The sequence below is a fragment of the Leucoraja erinacea genome, chromosome 9 (assembly GCF_028641065.1).
Source record: "Leucoraja erinacea ecotype New England chromosome 9, Leri_hhj_1, whole genome shotgun sequence".
In the NCBI taxonomy this organism is placed as follows: Eukaryota; Metazoa; Chordata; class Chondrichthyes; order Rajiformes; family Rajidae; genus Leucoraja; species Leucoraja erinaceus.
In genome coordinates this window covers 10,598,870-10,617,229 of record NC_073385.1, presented here as the reverse complement: position 1 = coordinate 10,617,229, position 18,360 = coordinate 10,598,870, and the positions used below count along the sequence as shown (strand labels likewise).

Sequence of the window (18,360 nt, the reverse complement as noted above, 5' to 3'; positions counted from 1 at the left end):
TATCAACGAATCAAGGTGATGTTTTTCTGATTATTGTTAATAGTGTGAATCATAGCAAGGATACAGAAGTTACAAGGAGTTGTAGATAGGCCAGATAAATGGATACGGACAATACAAATTGATATAATGTGGAAATATATAAAGTTATCCACTATTCTGCCAAATCTGTGCATTTATTAGAGATGCTGCCGAAAGATATATGTTATTTTAGTCAAACCCTTAACTGCACAGGCAAAGTTGAGGCAATTACTTTACATAGCTTGATACGGTTCATTACTTTAAAAACAGACAACTCGCAAAAACGTTAGGTAAACCAACTCAAGCTTTACTCATCATCAGCCGGCGGAAGTGACGGGGATACACCAGTCAAGTAAGCAATAGACACTTGACTTTACCGCACCACCAATGAACAAAGATTTGCACAGTGTTTTATACTGTGTGTCACTTAAAGTCAGGGCTCTCACTTAACTTTTTTTCCCTGTTGCCAGCCGGGTAACCTAGGCAGCTTTTTATGTTGCCAAATGACAGTTTAGGTGGTCATTTAAGACGGCTTGCATGACGCGTGCAATAATGTGCTCGGACAAAGTGCGTAGTTACCAGTCAGAATTATGTCCAGTGGAGCATTCACATATTATTTCTGCTTCAAAATAAAGTCACAAACTAAACATATTCACCAATCAAGACATGATATATACCACAATGACATGCAGCAAAATTATAATATAGTCTCAACTCTTTTTACACATTGCAATTAATGCAATTTCTTTTATTTCTTTTCACTTCCAAACAAAAATGTGGTTGGATTATTCAGCCTATGATCAACCTGTGTCAATAAATCCTGGACCATGGTAACATATATGCTTAACCATGCACACTACAGATTGATGCAAGCATGTTTTCTGTGTACTGAAAATTATCATAACATGGCCGTAGCATGGGTCATTATTGCTTTTTTTTTTTTTTTTTTTTATTTTATTAGAAGTTAATACAGCACAAAACAGTACAGTGGCACCTAATTTTAGGTGCCAACTATGTAATACCGTAATCCATTCTATGTACGACTTCTAGTTTTATGTTATAAGAAAGAAGTAAGCAGAACAAGAAAAAGAAAGCAATAGAAAGGGGAAAAAGTGGAAAAATAGATGGTAGAGAGTAGAAAAACGTGAAGTGTGTATATAAAAAATAAAAAAAGGAAGAGAGAAAGAGGAAAGTAGAAATAGAAGAGAAGGCCCCTTAAAAGAGAATTTTTCAAATCTGTATTCGGAGATGAAGCTCTATCCGCGTCATGAACTGAAATCAGCAATCCTTACGGCACCGCTGCATCACATGATTCCAAAAAGTCGATGAAAGGAGACCAACTCTTTAAGAATTGGTCATATTTATCTATTAGTCGGAGTCTCATTTCTTCAAGGCGTGCTATGTCCATCATATTCCTAATCCACATTTTAACAGTTGGTGTGGTTGTATTTTTCCAAAATTTAAGTATCAATTTCTTTCCAATTATTAACCCATAATTGAAAAAAACATTTTGATCTTTATTTAAATTGGTATCTTCTCCTATTATTCCAAATATAATCCATTCCGTTTTGGGTTCTATTCTTGACTTGAAAATCTTTGTAAATATATCAAATATATCACTCCAAAATTTATTCAACTTTGTACATCCAACAAATGAGTGTGTTATATTAGCGTTTTGAAACAAACATTTATCGCATCTGGGAGAGACGTTTGGATAAAATTTATTCAACCTCGTTTTTGAATAATATAGTCTATGTAATAATTTGAATTGAATTAAATTATGTCTTGCATTAATAGAACAGTTATGTGTATTCATCAAATACTTTTCCCATCTATCCTTCGAGATCTTTATCATTAGCTCTTGTTCCCAATCTTCCCTTAATGCTTCTGTTGAGGGTGATTCTCTATTTAATATATTATTATAAAAGTATGATATTAATTTTTGTGAATCAGCCTTAATATTCATTGCTTATCATTTAACAAAATCATAACATTTGCATATTCAAATATTGCATTTTATCAGTCTGAAGAAGGGTTTCGGCCCGAAACGTTGCCTATTTCCTTCGCTCCGTAGATGCTGCCGCTGAGTTTCTCCAGCACTTTTGTCTACCTTGCAGTTTATCAAAATGTGTAGGAAACTGCAGATGCTGGTTTAAATCAAAGATAGACACAAAATGCTGAAGTAACTCAGCGGGACAGGCAGCATCCCTGGAGAGAAGGAATGAGTGACGTTTTCGGGTCTCGACCCTTCGACCGGGGTGGGAGATTGCAACCTTCACGTGGTCCGCCCTGTTTCGACGAATGCAATCAACCTGGTGTACACAATCAAAATAGATCAAATAGATCAAATAGAACAAGTTGCCCTATAACTTTAGGCTGTGCACGCCATACGCAAGATGAAGAAGACCCTTCTCCAGACTGCTGATCTCTGACAATCTGAAGAGTACAATTACTCCAGTATTTTCTGTCTATCTTGCAGTTTATCAATACTATTCTAACAATAAGACTGTGATGCAGCTGCCAGCAAGCTGTTCATACGACCTATAGCTGACTATACTTGTATATTTTCACAATGGCAGGCAGTGACTAGTGGGGTACCGCAAGGCTCAGTGCTGGGACCCCAGCTATTTACAATATATATTAATGATCTGGATGAGGGAATTGAAGGCAATATCTCCAAGTTTGCGGATGACACTAAGCTGGGGGGCAGTGTTAGCTGTGAGGAGGATGCTAGGAGACTGCAAGGTGACTTGGATAGGTTGGGTGAGTGGGCAAATGTTTGGCAGATGCAGTATAATGTGGATAAATGTGAGGTTATCCATTTTGGTGGCAAAAACGGGAAAGCAGACTATTATCTAAATGGTGGCCGATTGGGAAAGGGGGAGATGCAGCGAGACCTGGGTGTCATGGTACACCAGTCATTGAAGGTAGGCATGCAGGTGCAGCAGGCAGTAAAGAAAGGGAATGGTATGTTAGCTTTCATTGCAAAAGGATTTGAGTATAGTAGCAGGGAGGTTCTACTGCAGTTGTGCAGGGTCTTGGTGAGACCACACCTGGAGTATTGCGTACAGTTTTGGTCTCCAAATCTGAGGAAGGACATTATTGCCATAGAGGGAGTGCAGAGACGGTTCACCAGACTGATTCCTGGGATGTCAGGACTGTCTTATGAAGAAAGACTGGATAGACTTGGTTTATACTCTCTAGAATTTAGGAGATTGAGAGGGGATCTTATAGAAACTTACAAAATTCTTAAGGGGTTGGACAGGCTAGATGCAGGAAGATTGTTCCCGATGTTAGGGAAGTCCAGGACAAGGGGTCACAGCTTAAGGATAAGGGGGAAATCCTTTAAAACCGAGATGAGAAGAACTTTTTTCACACAGAGAGTGGTGAATCTCTGGAACTCTCTGCCACAGAGGGTAGTTGAGGCCAGTTCATTGGCTATATTTAAGAGGGAGTTAGATGTGGCCCTTGTGGCTAAGGGGATCAGGGGGTATGGAGAGAAGGCAGGTACGGGATACTGAGTTGGATGATCAGCCATGATCATATTGAATGGCGGTGCTGGCTCGAAGGGCCAAATGGCCCTACTCCTGCACCTAATTTCTATGTTTCTATAAGCATGACTAGGTATAATGACAAAACAAAAAGTGGCAAGTGCTGGAATCTGAAATAAAGATGATGTTGGAAATACTCTGATTGAAAAAAAAATGCCATCCCAAAATGTTAATACTGTTTAATTGACTTAAGGGCCTGTCCCACTTAGGCGACTTTTTAGGCGACTGCAAGAGACTATGCAGTCGCCACATGTTCGCAGGTGGTTGCCGGGTAGTCGCCTTCATGGTCGTGAGGAGTTCTGCGAACTAGTCACGGCCTCATTATGGTTGCCGCAAATTTTTCAACATGTTGAAAAATTAGCGATGACCCGAATGAAGCCGCCATGGAGAGTAGCGAGAATTCTCGTGCGGTAGATGGGTCGCCAGGACGTCCTAGTGGGTTGCCAGAAGGACGAAGGATCTTGTAGGTGGTAGCCCTGTGCTGACCAGTGAATTTCATTGGCTCATTGGGGAAAAAAACGTAAGCAGTAGTTTTCAGAACCAAGGATAACTGACCGGTAAGCTTCACAGCCATGTATCTCTGGCTTCTTAAAAGTTGTCTCCACTCCTTCTACCCCCTCCTCCCCCCCCCTCCTCTTAAAGGACTTGCGTGACCCTTCCCATACACTGTGCTTTCACCGTCTTAATTACAGCACCAATCTTCCTGTTCATCACAGTGTTTGTATCACATTGGCTTTGCACCGTGTGAATTTCACTCAGACAGCGTTTCCCCCCGCTTGCCCTGTCCACCGCCTGCATAACGGGCTGGTGAAAAAAGCGATGTGTGTGTCAGTGGAACACTGACAGTCGCCGTTCCAGTCGCCAGTTTTTCAGTTGCCTGAAAAATCGCCTAAGTAGGACAGACACATTACTTTTGCTTAATTGCTTGTGTTGCTGAGATTACAAGATTCTTATTTATCCTGAGATTGATCTGATATGATATTTTTTGGATAAACCAGGCATGTTTTGGAATGATTTATGTAAAATCTTCATGACAAACTTGCTTGGGCAGAATGCAGAAAATAAGAAGTCCCCTTCTGAACTTTCTGAATTTTGTAGTAGGCAGGGCAGTACTCTGCATATCGCCAACTTGAACAATTTTACATTTTTATCAAGTCAATTAACCTACAAATCTGTACCCTTTGGTGTATGGGAGGAAACTGAGGATCACGGGGAGAATGTACAAACTCCATACAGACAGCACCCGCAGTCAGGATCGAACACGGGTCTCGGGTGCTGCATTTTGCTGTAAGGCAGCAACTCTACCGCTGCGCCACCGTGACTGCCTAATTCAGTACGACAAGTGGAAAATAGGAGGTGATGCTGTGCCAAGCAATAGTCCAACTGCAGCAAGGCAAAGCTGGATGGAAAGCATTAGGCATGGATTGGACTGTTGATGGTACTATCTCTTTAGTGGTGAAGAGAAGGAATAAGAGGGAAGATACAGAGTGCTGGAGTAACTCAGTGGATCAGGCAATATCTCGAGAACATGGATCCATTGTTCCTTTTTTCCAGAATTAAAAGGGAGTTGGTTCTTGGAAATGGGTTTTAATTCCTTACCAAACCCTGGAAACGGGTTAGAACATGTCGCTTGGGCAGCTTAAACCCCAGCGGTATGAATATTGACTTCTCAAACTTCAACCTTGCTTTCCCTCTCTCTCCATTCCCTCCCCCTTCCCAGTTCTCCACCAGTCTGACTGTCCTTAATTACATATAATCTCTGTTTGGTTTGTTGTCACCTTCTCCGAGCTAACAATGATCTATTCTACATTTTCCTTGATTCAGATCGTCGCTATTTTTCCCATTCTAGGGAGACACAGGGCGTCGCGGTGTGCCCGCGCCGCCGCCATTTTGGGAGAGGATCTAGGATCTCGATCCCCTTTGTCTTGTTTTCATACCTTACACTTTCTTATCTCTGTATCTCCCTCTCCCCTGACTATCAGTCTGAAGAAGGGTGTCGACCCGACATGTCACCCATTCCTTCTCTCCAGAGATGCTGCCTGTCCCGCTGAGTTACTCCATCATTTTGTGTGTATCCTGGAAAAGCATGATAATCTGAGGTCCCCGAGTGTCAGACTTGGAGTCTTTCTGAGAGTCTGACTGCGATTGATCACTTTGTGTCTTGCTGGGTTGTGTTTTGTGCAAGGTGCAAGCATTTTTACATTTACTTTGTAATCAAGATTTTCAATAAAGCTAAGATCTTTTCATCAGATGCCAGCTTTAAAAGTTATAATTTTGGCACAACAATATGTATGTGACATGCGGAATTTAAACAAAGTAAATGTTCTGGGTATTGAATGGAAAAACAAATTGATGTATTACCTAGGGCATGGCTTAAATATTGTGAGATGTTCAGGCAATGCCCTTATGCGGAAGGTATCAGAGCCATTTGCAAAAAGCATTGCTAGGAAAATACCGAGAAACACAGCTGTATTCAGAAAAATTCATGGGAGATCTCATCAAAGTAGTCAAATTGTTTAAAGGAGTTACGTAATTAACACAAAGAATAATTCTTACTGGACCATGTTTTGGGAGCAAGATGTGTGAAAATGAGACTCTAACTGCATGTTATGTGGAAAAAAATGAGGCCCTGTACTGAACTGGAGAGTAAGCCAGGTAGATACTTCAGTTAGATCGGTTGCTACAGTTCAACAGCTCAGGTTGCTGGTGGGGCAAGCAACTGTGCAGGCGTGCGCTAACACAACTCCCCCATCATTGTGCCACCGTTTAGGTGTGCCGGCCTCCAAACCCACAACTACTTGTAACCACCTCATCAAGACTTGTAATATACACGTAAAGAAAATTAGTTAGCAAGACTTATATGGTCGAACTGGGTGGATCAAGACATACATTTCCTTGACAACGTTCTTGCAGTTATATAACATTAGTCATGACCTTGACAACCAAACCAAGTGAGAATGCTTTTACAATATTAGGGAGTGGCTATGCCATAGTGTGTGACGGATGAATGATGTAACACAGATTGAAGTCAAATGATCATGAATTTGGAAACTCTGAAATACAATGGGTACCACAAACTCAGAAAATGAGATAGACACAAAATGCTGGAGTAACTCAGCAAGACAGGCAGCATCTCTGGATAGAAGGAATGAGTGATGTTTCGGGTCAAGATCATTCTGCAGACTGCGAGTCAGGGGAGAGAGAGACACAGGCATAAGGAAGGGTTATAGTGTGGCAACAAGACATCAAAAGAGATGGAGATCAAGGAAACTGTAGAATATATATAAATCATAATTGGGGACAGTCAGACTGGTTGGAGAACTGGGAAGGGAGAGGGATGAAGAGAGGGAAAACAAGGGTTACTTAAAGTTAGAGAAGTCAATATTCATACCACTGGGGTGTAACCTGCTCAAGTGAAATATGAGGTGCTGTTCCTCCAATTTACGCTGGGCCTCACAATTGGAAGAGGCCCAGGATAGAAAGGTCAGTGTGGCATTGGGAGAGGGAGTTAAAAGTGTTTTGCAAGCGGCAGATCAGGTAGGTTTAGGTGGACTGAGAGGAGGTGTTCAGCAAAACTGAGTAGTCAGTATTTCATGGAAGTGTAGTAGCTGCCACCGACTCTTCTATACTTTTTTTTAAACTCAGTGATTGCACCATATTAAACGAGGGACAAGCTAGTGGATGCATACAAAAGGTAGAAATACATTTACAAAGAAAAAAATTGAGATCCTGTGCAGAATTGGAGAGAAGACCAATTCGAAATTTTAGTTAGACATTTCAAGGATTGAGTTAAGATACGTACTTAAAACAGTGCATTGGTATTTAATTATTCAATTATTTTTGGATAGCTAAAACAAAAATTTTTCATATTCAGAATAAAACATTTTTTCCTTCCTCTTTCTTCACAGGGTGGTAATGGCTCACAAGGCACTAGAGGTGTCTCTGGTAAGTTTTATATTATTTAGTGGAAATATATATAGTAGTTCTGACTTTCTTTACATTATACTTTTTCTTTGTTTATTAGCATTTTCTCTCTCTGGTCCTGTTTCTTCTAACCTGCAGTGATTATATCCTGCCTAGGATTAGTACTACTAATTATAGAAATCTGAAAGCCTCATGGTCGAAAGATTTACTCATGTAAGTTAGAGGATGGACTAGATTTTGAACTGAAATGAATAAAAAATCTGAATGCCGACTCTTTAATAAAACAGCAGAAAATAGGTATGACATTCATAAGTTAAGTCTTTTGGTTGAATATTTAATCAGTTCTCAGATTCCAGACTGATGTGTATAAATGGTTTTAATATCTTTGTTCAGTCTATATCCCTCCGATATACAGTGCCCTCCATAATGTTTGGGACAAAGACTCATTATTTATTTATTTGCCTCTGTTCTCCACATTTTGAGATTTGTAATTTAAAAAAAACACATGTGGTTAAAGTGCACATTGTCAGATTTTAATAAAGGCCATTTTTATACATTTTGGTTTCACCATGTAGAAATTACAACAGTGTTTATTCATAGTCCCCCTCATTTCAGGGCACCATAATGTTTGGGACTTCCAAAGGCATTTAGTCATTGTCTCAATATATATCCACCTCTCTCTTGTCAATTGGTACTTTTCCACTAGAGAAAGCCTGCTTGAGAAGAAATACAAGCTGCAACCTAGTCAAGTATCCCACCATGTATCTTTATTATTTAAAAACATTAACCTTTTCAATTAGAGCAGGCATTGCAGGTGAATCTCTCCCCTTATAATGAGATTGATGGTGAATAAATGTCAGGCCACTTCTCCTCACTATCCTGTGTATAAAATTAATGTTGCTTTCAAGTTCATAATGTGTAAATTGCTTTACTTTGGGTACTGTAAACTGCATCTTGGAAAAACCCATATTTTGAACTTCAGCTATAAAAATGGCATGTTTAAATAATTTGTAGAAAGTTTCATAATCGTGGGAACAGTCCAAAATCGCCATATTAAAAATAAATTGTACAAAAATTAGAATGTGAGGGCGAAAGCATAAATGCCTTATGATGTAGGTGGGTGAAAGGGTAAGAAATATTGCACATTGCCTGGATACGGTTAGATGCAATAAAAAGTGGGTAATGTTTGTGGAGCATAATTAACAACAGGAATCATTAGGCCTCGTTCCATGCTCTTAACATTGAAAATGTGACAGCATTTCAGTGGAGTTGGTCTCCTTTATTTCCTGGTCTCTTTGGCAGACTTTGATCATCTTTCTCTAAATCATAAAGGTTATCAATTCATTCATCATCGTTGAAAACATTTGCGACGCAGTGGTGCTGGTTTCCGATGGGCATGGTGATGGACGCACCACACATCTCTGTCCTCCATGCAGCTGGCAAGCTCCTCTTTTGTCTCTACACATGCGTCTTCCTTCAACGACTTCAGCATTGTCTTCACTGGCTGTCCCGGGTCACGTCTTCCATGAGTGGGTTCCCACAAAACAACCTTGTTTGCTGGCATTTCTGACCAGCGAGCCTCGTCCTTCTCCACCTGATCTTCTCGGTCAGAGGTGGATTCTCCCCATAGAGCAGGGCATTGGTGATGTCCCTCCAACTGACATTTAGAAGTTATATACTAAATACAGGTCCACCACAGATTTCCGGCACCCTCCGTTTCAGAGCCTTTATGGATTATCTGTTTTGCTGAACTAACAGAGGTCACGGCCTCGGAGAGGAGTCGAACGGTACTGGAACAGCCCGCCGAGGGGCCGAGATACCAGCCGGCAAACCTGGCCTCAGAAGTTGGAATTGAGAACGGATCTGCTGGTTCCGGTCGGGATGTAGTTCCAGAGGGAAAATTTTACCCGCCAATTGGTCACGGAAGTCAGCTATGGGAATGGAAATGCCGGCTCTGGCCACAGAAGTCAAGACGAGGTCGAGATCAGCTGCCTCACCAGGCCTAGATGCCACCTTTTTCAGGGGGACTTCTGGGGGTGGGGGGGGTTCAAGTGTGCTTTGGTATTTTGTCCAGATTAACGGAAGTGCAGGACCACCAGTTGCCAGAAAATCGGCAGTAGGCCTAAATTGCATTTTTGAATCTGTCTAAAAATAATCTAAGCACTTCACAAATAATTGATGAAATTAGGAACTAATTATCCTTTTATAAGGGTCATTCTTTCATTTTTGTTGCTAAATACTGCATGTGACATTGTTTGCTATGAAGACAAACAAATTTGTCTTTTCTAGGTCTTTTAGTGTGCCATCGATCCATTTATGGTAAAAGCAGGCAGCTTCTGTAAGTACAAAAATTATGAATTGAAAATTAATGCCGTAGCTCTCAGTTCTCATGATCTTTATTTGTGAATCTATTTTTCCTCGTTGCCCCTGCCCATTAATCCAACATCCCAAATTTGAATTTTTTCTTCTCATCAGCTGCAAATGGCAGGCAATTTTGACCCAAGTTCTGATCTGATTATTTAGAAACAAGGAACTGCAGATCCTGGTTTACACAAAAGGATACAAAGTGCTGGAGTAATTCAGCGGGTCAGGTAGTGTCCCTGGAGAACATGGATAGATGACATTTTGTTGTATGGACCCTTCAGTCAAAGATGCTGCCTGACCTGCTGAGTTACTCCGGTACTTTGTGTCCTTCTCTGATCTGATTAGTTTCTTTGTTGCTACTTTCTGTGATGTTCCCTGCCCAAAGGAATATTAATCCTTTGCTGAGGCTTTGAATTTAAAGAGGATGGTGTTTCTTTATAACATGAATGAATTTGGGTACTTTCCCTGATAATCGTTCATAAGTCATGGTAGAGTTAGACCATTCGGCCCATCGAGTCCACTCTGCCTCATGGCTGATCCATCTTTCCCTCTCAACCCCATTCTCCTGCCTTCTTTCCATAATCTTTAACATCCTTACTAATCAAGAACCTGTCAATCTCCACTTTAAAAATATCCAATGACTTGGCCTCCACAGGCGTCAGTTTACCGATTCACAAACCATTGGCTAAAGAAATTCCTCCTCATCTCCTTTCTATAGGTACGTCATTTTATTCTGAGGCTATACCCTCTGGTCCTAGACTCTCCCACTAGTGGAAACATCGTCTCCACATCCACTCTATCCATGCCTTTCACTATTTGGTAAGTTTCAATGAAATCCCCCCTCACCCGTCTAAACTCCAGGAGCTGTCAACCGTTCATCATACATTATAACATAACAAAGGAGCTTAGTTCCATATGCTCTATGCACAAAATACTTGGGTAATTATTGCATTGCTACTCACATCCATCAGTAAAAGAGAAAATGGTTTACAAAAGGGGCAAGTAGGACATGATAATGTTTCTGAAAATAATTGTCAGATATGGAATGCAAACTAATAATACTTTTCAAGGATGCTAAAGCATTTACGGCATGTCCTAGGACTTGCCATTTTTATTCTTGGTCCTTTCAGAATGTACAGAAATAGAATGGCGAAAAATTGACACAGTTTATTAGCATTTATATGTTTAAAACAAAGTGAATCACAAACCTTCAGAGGAAGAGTAATGGAAGCAATTGCTCAAAACGATTAGATTGTTTATGAAGCTGCATTATGTGAAAGGGAGTGAATGGATTTTGTAACTCTAACTAATACTTTGTTAATGGAGTATTTAATTTTAGATAAACAATTTATGCCTATAGTTGATAAGCACTATCGCTTTCTTAGAACCATAAAATATGATTATGCATAAGCAAATGTCTCTCGAGCCTCTTTTCATATCCAGTAATATAATCTGTAATAATAATAATAATAAATTTTATTTTTGGGCGCCTTTCAGACATCTCAAGGACACCTTACAAAGATTAACAGGAATAAAAAACATATAATCAGAATAAAATAAATAATAAAGACATCACAGAAACACAAATTAAAAACAGAATTCAGTCCAAAAACAAAAAATCAAAAACACAATGTGAAGAGAGAGCAGCGGCAGCTAAAGCGCGCCAGCGTCCACTCTCCCTTCACGGCAGCCATCTTGGACAAAGACTAACAGGATTACGTACAGCCAAAAAAAATCATCCCCCCACAATGGATACCACTTTGGGGGAAGGCACACTGTCCAGTCCCCAACCCGAAGTTCACCCAAAGTCAGGCCTATTGAGGCCACCGCAGTTGCCTCTATGGAGGCCCGATGTTCCTGGCCGTTCTCACCGGGTGTTGTTGCCCCGGCGTCGGGAGAGTCCACTCAGTGGCTGGGCCACCTGGAACAGCCGCTTCCTGACTGGGGACCGCGGCTTCCGAAGCCAACAAGGCCGCGCCGGTTTGGAGCTCCCAGGCTCCTGATGTTGAACTTGGCGGTCTCAACTTACCGGAACTCCAGCGTGTCGATCCAGCGTGGCGACCCAGGCAAGGCATCGCCCGCTCCGCTCCACGATAGCGCTCCAGCGCTGTGCCGCCACCGAGGCCGAGGTGCTGGGTGGTCCCCGCCAGGAAACGGCGCTCCAAGCCCGCTGGTAGGCCACGAGGACGGGTCGACGGGCAGCCCGGAGAAAAAGCTGCCTCACCGACCAGGTAGGGACCTAGAAACAAAATTGCCCCCTACCCCCCCACATTTAAATGTCCATTTCTCCAAATGGACGAGACACAGAACTAACTAAAACCTTTAAAAAAAGCGAATTAAACGGACGGCTGCTGGTTAGCAGCCGTTCACCAAGATGGCTACTCCTCCTATATCAATCTGTGCCACTGTTAGGTCTGGTATCAAGATCGGGAATACTTTGGAGGATTTTAAGATATTTTGAGTTTCTATAGATGTGAGTGAAGCTTGAATTTTATCATGGATCCGACCAATTTGTAGACTGTTGTTCTAACTACGTTCATTTATCTTTAGTGAAAATGGCTCCAAATTCAGTATCTTCCACATACAGCACTTCCGAACATCAGCAGTTTTCAGTAAGTATGATTTGTTCTATGTGAAAGGCCACCTTGTATACTCGAGACCATCCATGTGCTCTGACCTTTTTAATGTTACTCTTCCATCAAGAAGCATCTCCACCATTCAGAATGGGGAATCGTTAGTGTGACCTAAAAACTTTGTCCTGTAATTTTCTTTACCAAAAGACACAAGTTTTGAAAAGATCTAATTTAGGATCCTAAATTGTTTCACTTAATTTTAAGTGCTTCCGTTGTATTTTAGTTGTATTCTTAATCTGCACAAATTTAATCTTTTATTTACAACTCTTTCCAACAGGTACTCAATGTATAGAGCCTTTGTGTATGTTTGTTCATTTTTTGTGTTAAAGGCAAGCTGATATTGAGAGATAGAACACATATTGGATGTTTATCTGACATACAGTCTTGGCCTTTTTCCTTGTATCATGTTTATTCTTCCATTCATCTGGCTGGTATCTTCTGCATGCAACTTACTTCTGCCAGACTATTACCATTGAGTCATATTGTTGACCAATGTGATCATTAATATACTTAACATTAGCTATGCAATGATTTCTGCTGTTCAAGGGCCTATTAAGTATGTAGAAATTTCCTCTCAAATTATTATTTTTTATATTCCTGTTTATAGTCTGTAATCTTTAATATAAATGTAGAATGTAATATATTATATCGGTGCCTGAAATCATCTTTGTTGAAAAGTTTAAAGAACAAGTAGTGTGTCAAACTATCTATTTTGCAATTAGTGCCTTTTCCACGCTAGTTTTGAACCGTTGCTGACTTACTTTCGCAGATGATGACGTGATGACGGTGAATACACCAGCATTTGCAGAGTCTGTCACAGAGGGAGATGTCAGGTGGGAAAAAGGTACAGTACATTTTACAGTAATGTGAATGGAGTTGTACGGATTGAATAGTTGATATACACTAGATTCAGTGTTTGAAACCATCTTTTAAATATTTACCACCGTCAGCCATAAACGTGTTCCTTATAAAACAAGTGTTACATCTCACTCCCACAATGACCCCTCTTGTATTGTTCCAGTGAAATCTAATGTAGGTGGGACAAGGCCTTCCCACTAGACACATTGAGTCCCACGGACTATTGCATTGAATTTAACAATTTCAGATGTCCATTTTGTATCAGAATTGGTCATTTCTGATGTAAGGTTATCTACTTTAATTCTTACCAATCTTAAGGTAGACATTAAATCATTTACCACATCCTGCTCACTCTATTTCCTCTGTAGCTTCTCGAAGCTTCTATGATTAACTGTCTTCAATTTCTTATTAGCAAGCTTCCCCATAGTGACATAAATGTAAGACAAGTTAGATCTGACATGTGCTGATATCCTAGTTTTACTTTTCCTCCAATTTCTTCATGTGTGACATCTTGTAGATGGGCAGATTTTTTTCCGAATTAATAATGGGCTAGCCAAAGCTATTTTCTTAGCTATCTGTGAGTTTCTTGACAACATTTGATTAAAATTGGAGATGAGGAGGTCTTGTATTTGTTCTGGTTTTTGGCAGCATGCACTCAATAGAAATATGAGTGTAGAGATAATACTTGAATGGAGCTAACATTTAGGTGAAGCAGGAGGTTATGAAGATTATACGATGGCCTTTATTGTAAGATAACCTGTTCAAGAGTAGAGTACAATTATATAAGATCTTGATGAGGCCACAACACACACAATATTGTGTACTTTTGGTTCTCTTCGGGCACGTTGTGCCTGCTACTGAAGGTGTACAGCAAAAATTCACTAAACTGGCTTGTGGCACGTCAGGTCTGCCATATGTAGAGAGATTGATTGGACTATGTTTCTATTTTCTAGTGTTAAGAGGAAGAAGAGATGACCACTTGAAAAGTGCCAATTTCTTTTTAGAGGGCAGTACTGGGTAAATAATTGGAGAATGTTTCCTGTGACTTTGGAGTCTGGTACGAGGGCACACTCTCAAAATAATACCAAGGCCATGTAGGATTGAAATGAGAAATGTCTTCATGCAGGGACTGGTGAATCTGAGTTCTCTACTTCAGTGGACCAGAAGGCCCAGCCACTGATTGCATTCAGAACTGATGTATATTTAGATAATAGAGAAACAAGGGCTATGGTAAAGGAAAGAGAAGTATGTTGAGGTAGATCATTGGTAATCGTGTTGGAAGGCAGAACAGGCTTGTGGAACTGAATGGCCAACTCCTCATATTCCTTATTTTTTAATGTAAAAATATCAATAGACAATGGGTGCAGGAGGAGGCCATTCGGCCCTTCGAGCCATCACCGCCATTCAATGTGATCATGGCTGATCATCCACAATCAGTACCCCGTTCCTGCCTTTTCCCCATATCCCCTGACTCCACTATCTTTAAGCGCACTATCAAGCTCTCTCTTGAAAGTATCCAGAGAACTGGCCTCCAACGCCCTCTGAGGCAGAGAATTCCACAGACTCACGACTCTCTGTGTGAAAAAAGTGCTCCCTCATCTCAGTTTTAAATGCCTTGCCCCTTATTCTTAAACTGTGGCCACTGGTTCTGGACTCCCCCAACATCGGGGACATGTTTCCTGCCTCTAGCGTGTCCAAACCCTTAATGATCTTATATGTTTCAATAAGATTGCCTCTCATCCTTCTAAATTACAGAGTATACAAGCCCAGCTGCTCCATTCTCTCAACATATGACATTCCCACCATCCTGCGAATTAACCTTGTGAACCTACGCTGCACTCCCTCAATAGGAAGAATGTCCTTCCTCAAATTAGGGGACCAAAACTGCACGCAATACTCCAGCTGTGGTCTCATTAGCCCTATACAACTGCAGAAGGGCCTCTTTGCTCCTGTACTCAACTCTTGTTATGAAGGCCAACATGCCATTCGCTTTCTTCACTGCCTGGTGTACCTAAGCAATTAGCATGTAGTTAAAAGGTAGAAATCTATTTGTACGAAGAGTATTTGTAAATTTGACAAGCATTTGTTTCAGAAGCTATCTAAGACTCAGGATGAGGTTTTGATTTTAATATACCCAATCCAGCTAACCATAGTTACAATCTTTCTTCCCTTGCATTAATTCCTGTGTTTCTTTGCAGCTGTTGGTGATGAAGTGGGTGAGGATGAAGTGGTATGTGAGATTGAAACTGATAAGGTTAGTAATATTTTTCTAGAAAAATTAATATTACATAATCTAATAGATCTCCATCTATTTACACGTATTGAAGAGAAAGTTACAATGGAAGTGAGCTGCAGAACATACGACCTTGTAATCCACAACTTCCCTTCACTGGGGAATTAACTTTGAATTTTGCTGCACCAGTAGGAATCTGTTAGCAGATTTGGAGCAGATAAAGTGAAAACTTGTCGCAAAGTACATTCCCGACTCTGTTTCTGTCTCTCTGGCCTTGCATTGTTGGAGACTTACTTATCCAGAGATGGGTATTGAACCACGTAATCCTTACCATCATCAATGTTGCCTTTCAAATGGTCCCTATTTAAAATTTCAAACCATTTCAAACTCGTAATAAAACATACTTTATAATGATAAACAATTCCACTACAATAAGCTCTCTTTTTGTACTCAAAAGTTTGTGAAATTTCCTTTGTACCATAGGAAGTGCCGCTTCCACATTAAGACCGTGCCACCTTGGCACATGTTGTTGCTGATAATTAACCAAGCCTATCAGCTGTTGACGCCAAGTGAAATATAGACTTGACAATAATATAGATACTTCCTGTTTATCACTGAGATTTGAGCAACATTTTGATTTGTTGGTAAGTAGTGGTCAATTTGCCCCAGAAGACAGAAGCGCAAGTACAATGATGGTGCAGAGCCATGGAATACAAATGCATTAATTGTAATATTTGCAGTTTAGCAAATAAACATGACTTGGTTTTGTGTGGGTACTGATGCCGCTGCAGTTCCTTTCTAAATTTGCAATTGATTGTTCTGTCTTCAACAGATGTTTGCGAGTAGAATGTTTGTTGTTTATTGCAATGTTCTGAGGATCTGATGAAGTCAGCTTCACTATTACATTATTTAACTTCTGAAATAAATACTGCCTATTTGCAGACAGCGATGCAGGTTCCTGCTCCACATGCTGGTATCATCGAGGAGCTCCTGGTCCCTGACGGGGGTAAAGTGGAAGGAGGAACCCCTCTTTTTAAACTCAGGAAGATAGAAGGTGGAGTATATCCTGCACGTGGTACAATGTTTTGAAATAAATTGGAGATAAAAATATGCTTTAAAATAATTTTATTTCCCTCTTTTTTTTCCAGGTGGTGCTGCAAAGTCCAAATCAGCAGCCGCTTCTGCTCCCAAACCAGAAGCTCCAACCCCACCCCCAACCCCAGCGGCAACTGCAGGGGCAATTCCGACCACAATGCCACCCGTGCCACCTGTAAAAACACAACCCATGGATAGTAAACCCGGTGAGTTTTAACGAAAATATATTAGCGTCATAACTCAAATATCTTGTACTCCTTCACGTTGAATCGAAGTCGCATCTTAAGCAAAATGACTCCTCGGGTGGCATGCTGAATTCCCCTGTGAGTTGGCTCAGTGGGTTGCCCTCTCACCTCAGATTAAAGGTCTCAGACTACAGTCTCAAGTGCAGTCATTTACAATGACTGACAAGAGAGATTGTATATGAAGCAATCTTGAATGAGAAATAATATGCTCAAGGAACTTGGGGTCAGGCAGCATCTGTGGAGGGAAATGGACAGATGGTGTTTCAGGATGAGACTCGTCTTCTGTACTGGACCAGATGGATGTTCCCAATCTGAAATATCAGTTTGGCCATTTCTCTCCACCCAGCGGATTCTGCCTGACCCGCTAAGTTCCTCGAGCAGATTGCTATTAGCAATTTGGATGACACTCCAATGTAATCCTGAAATAATTCTCTATTGTCATGGATCTGATGGAATGTTAAGCCAAGGCCCATCTTTTCTCAGTTGGATGCATTTTCAAAGACAAGTATGATTGTCCTGACAGTCAATCATCTTTCTAATAACATCATCGAAAGCAATCAGACTTTCTGGTTAGTTGTCTCATTTTTGTACCTGGGGGCCTGTGTGCACGTTCACAAGTTATAGGAGTAGAATTAAGCAATTCGGCCTATCGAGTCTACTCCGCCATTCAATCATGGCAGATCTCTACCTCCTAATCCTATTTTCCTGCCTTCTCACCATAACCCATTACACCCGTTCTAACAAGTTCACATTGGCAATTACATATTCTATTTTTCAATAGAGAACACACTTCAAAAGTTTTCTATGGCTTTTATATTATCTTGGAGTGTGCTGAGGTCGTGAAAGGTGTGACATTAATGCAAGCAGTTATTTTCCTTTTAAAATGTATGGTTATGTTGGCCATCTGGGGACGGACATTGAACCACATGTAACTTTCCAATTGCAGGCGTATGCCGTTGAGACAAAACAGTGAAAACAAAAGGTTGTTAGTCTGGATAATTGGCTGCCATTGACTGTTTAGAATATTTTCTTTACAGTCATGCATCAATTACTTCTAACATATGTATTTGGTGACTAAAGCAAAAAAACTATTGGAGGAACTCAGCAGGTTAGGCAATATCTGTGGAGGAAAACTGGACAGGCGATATTCAGGGTCTGGACCCTCTTTCAGACCGTTTGCTTACAGACTTGTTTGTACATAGTGGCAGCGTGGTTATGTTGCTTGCTATAACTTTATTGCTTAAATGGGGTTTTGCAATGTTATCTGCAAAATATGAGATAATATGAACAGAATTTAAATGAGGGTAGAATGAATATTTAGTTTCTAACATTGCCTTGTAATTCTTTTCCCCCAGTATCAGCAGTGAAACCTACTGCCGCTCCTGTTGCACACACAGCCGCAGACATGGGACTAAAAGGTTTCAGAACAGAGCAGAGGG

At 40.7% G+C, this 18,360-nt stretch overlaps 1 protein-coding gene across 2 annotated transcripts in view; it reads left to right on the top strand.

Moving 5' to 3' along the window:
* Positions 1-18,360, top strand: part of dlst (dihydrolipoamide S-succinyltransferase) — a 37,931-nt gene that overhangs the window by 2,769 nt on the left and 16,802 nt on the right. Inside the window, exons 2-9 of one of the 2 annotated variants that reach the window (XM_055640121.1) lie at positions 7,478-7,514; positions 9,783-9,831; positions 12,408-12,469; positions 13,260-13,334; positions 15,547-15,602; positions 16,524-16,635; positions 16,730-16,882; positions 18,277-18,359. In XM_055640121.1, the coding sequence (XP_055496096.1) occupies positions 7,478-7,514; positions 9,783-9,831; positions 12,408-12,469; positions 13,260-13,334; positions 15,547-15,602; positions 16,524-16,635; positions 16,730-16,882; positions 18,277-18,359 (627 nt within the window). Of the gene's footprint in view, positions 1-7,477; positions 7,515-9,782; positions 9,832-10,620; positions 10,677-12,407; positions 12,470-13,259; positions 13,335-15,546; positions 15,603-16,523; positions 16,636-16,729; positions 16,883-18,276; position 18,360 lie in introns of those variants that run through there. The other variant, XM_055640122.1, reaches the window with a different exon arrangement.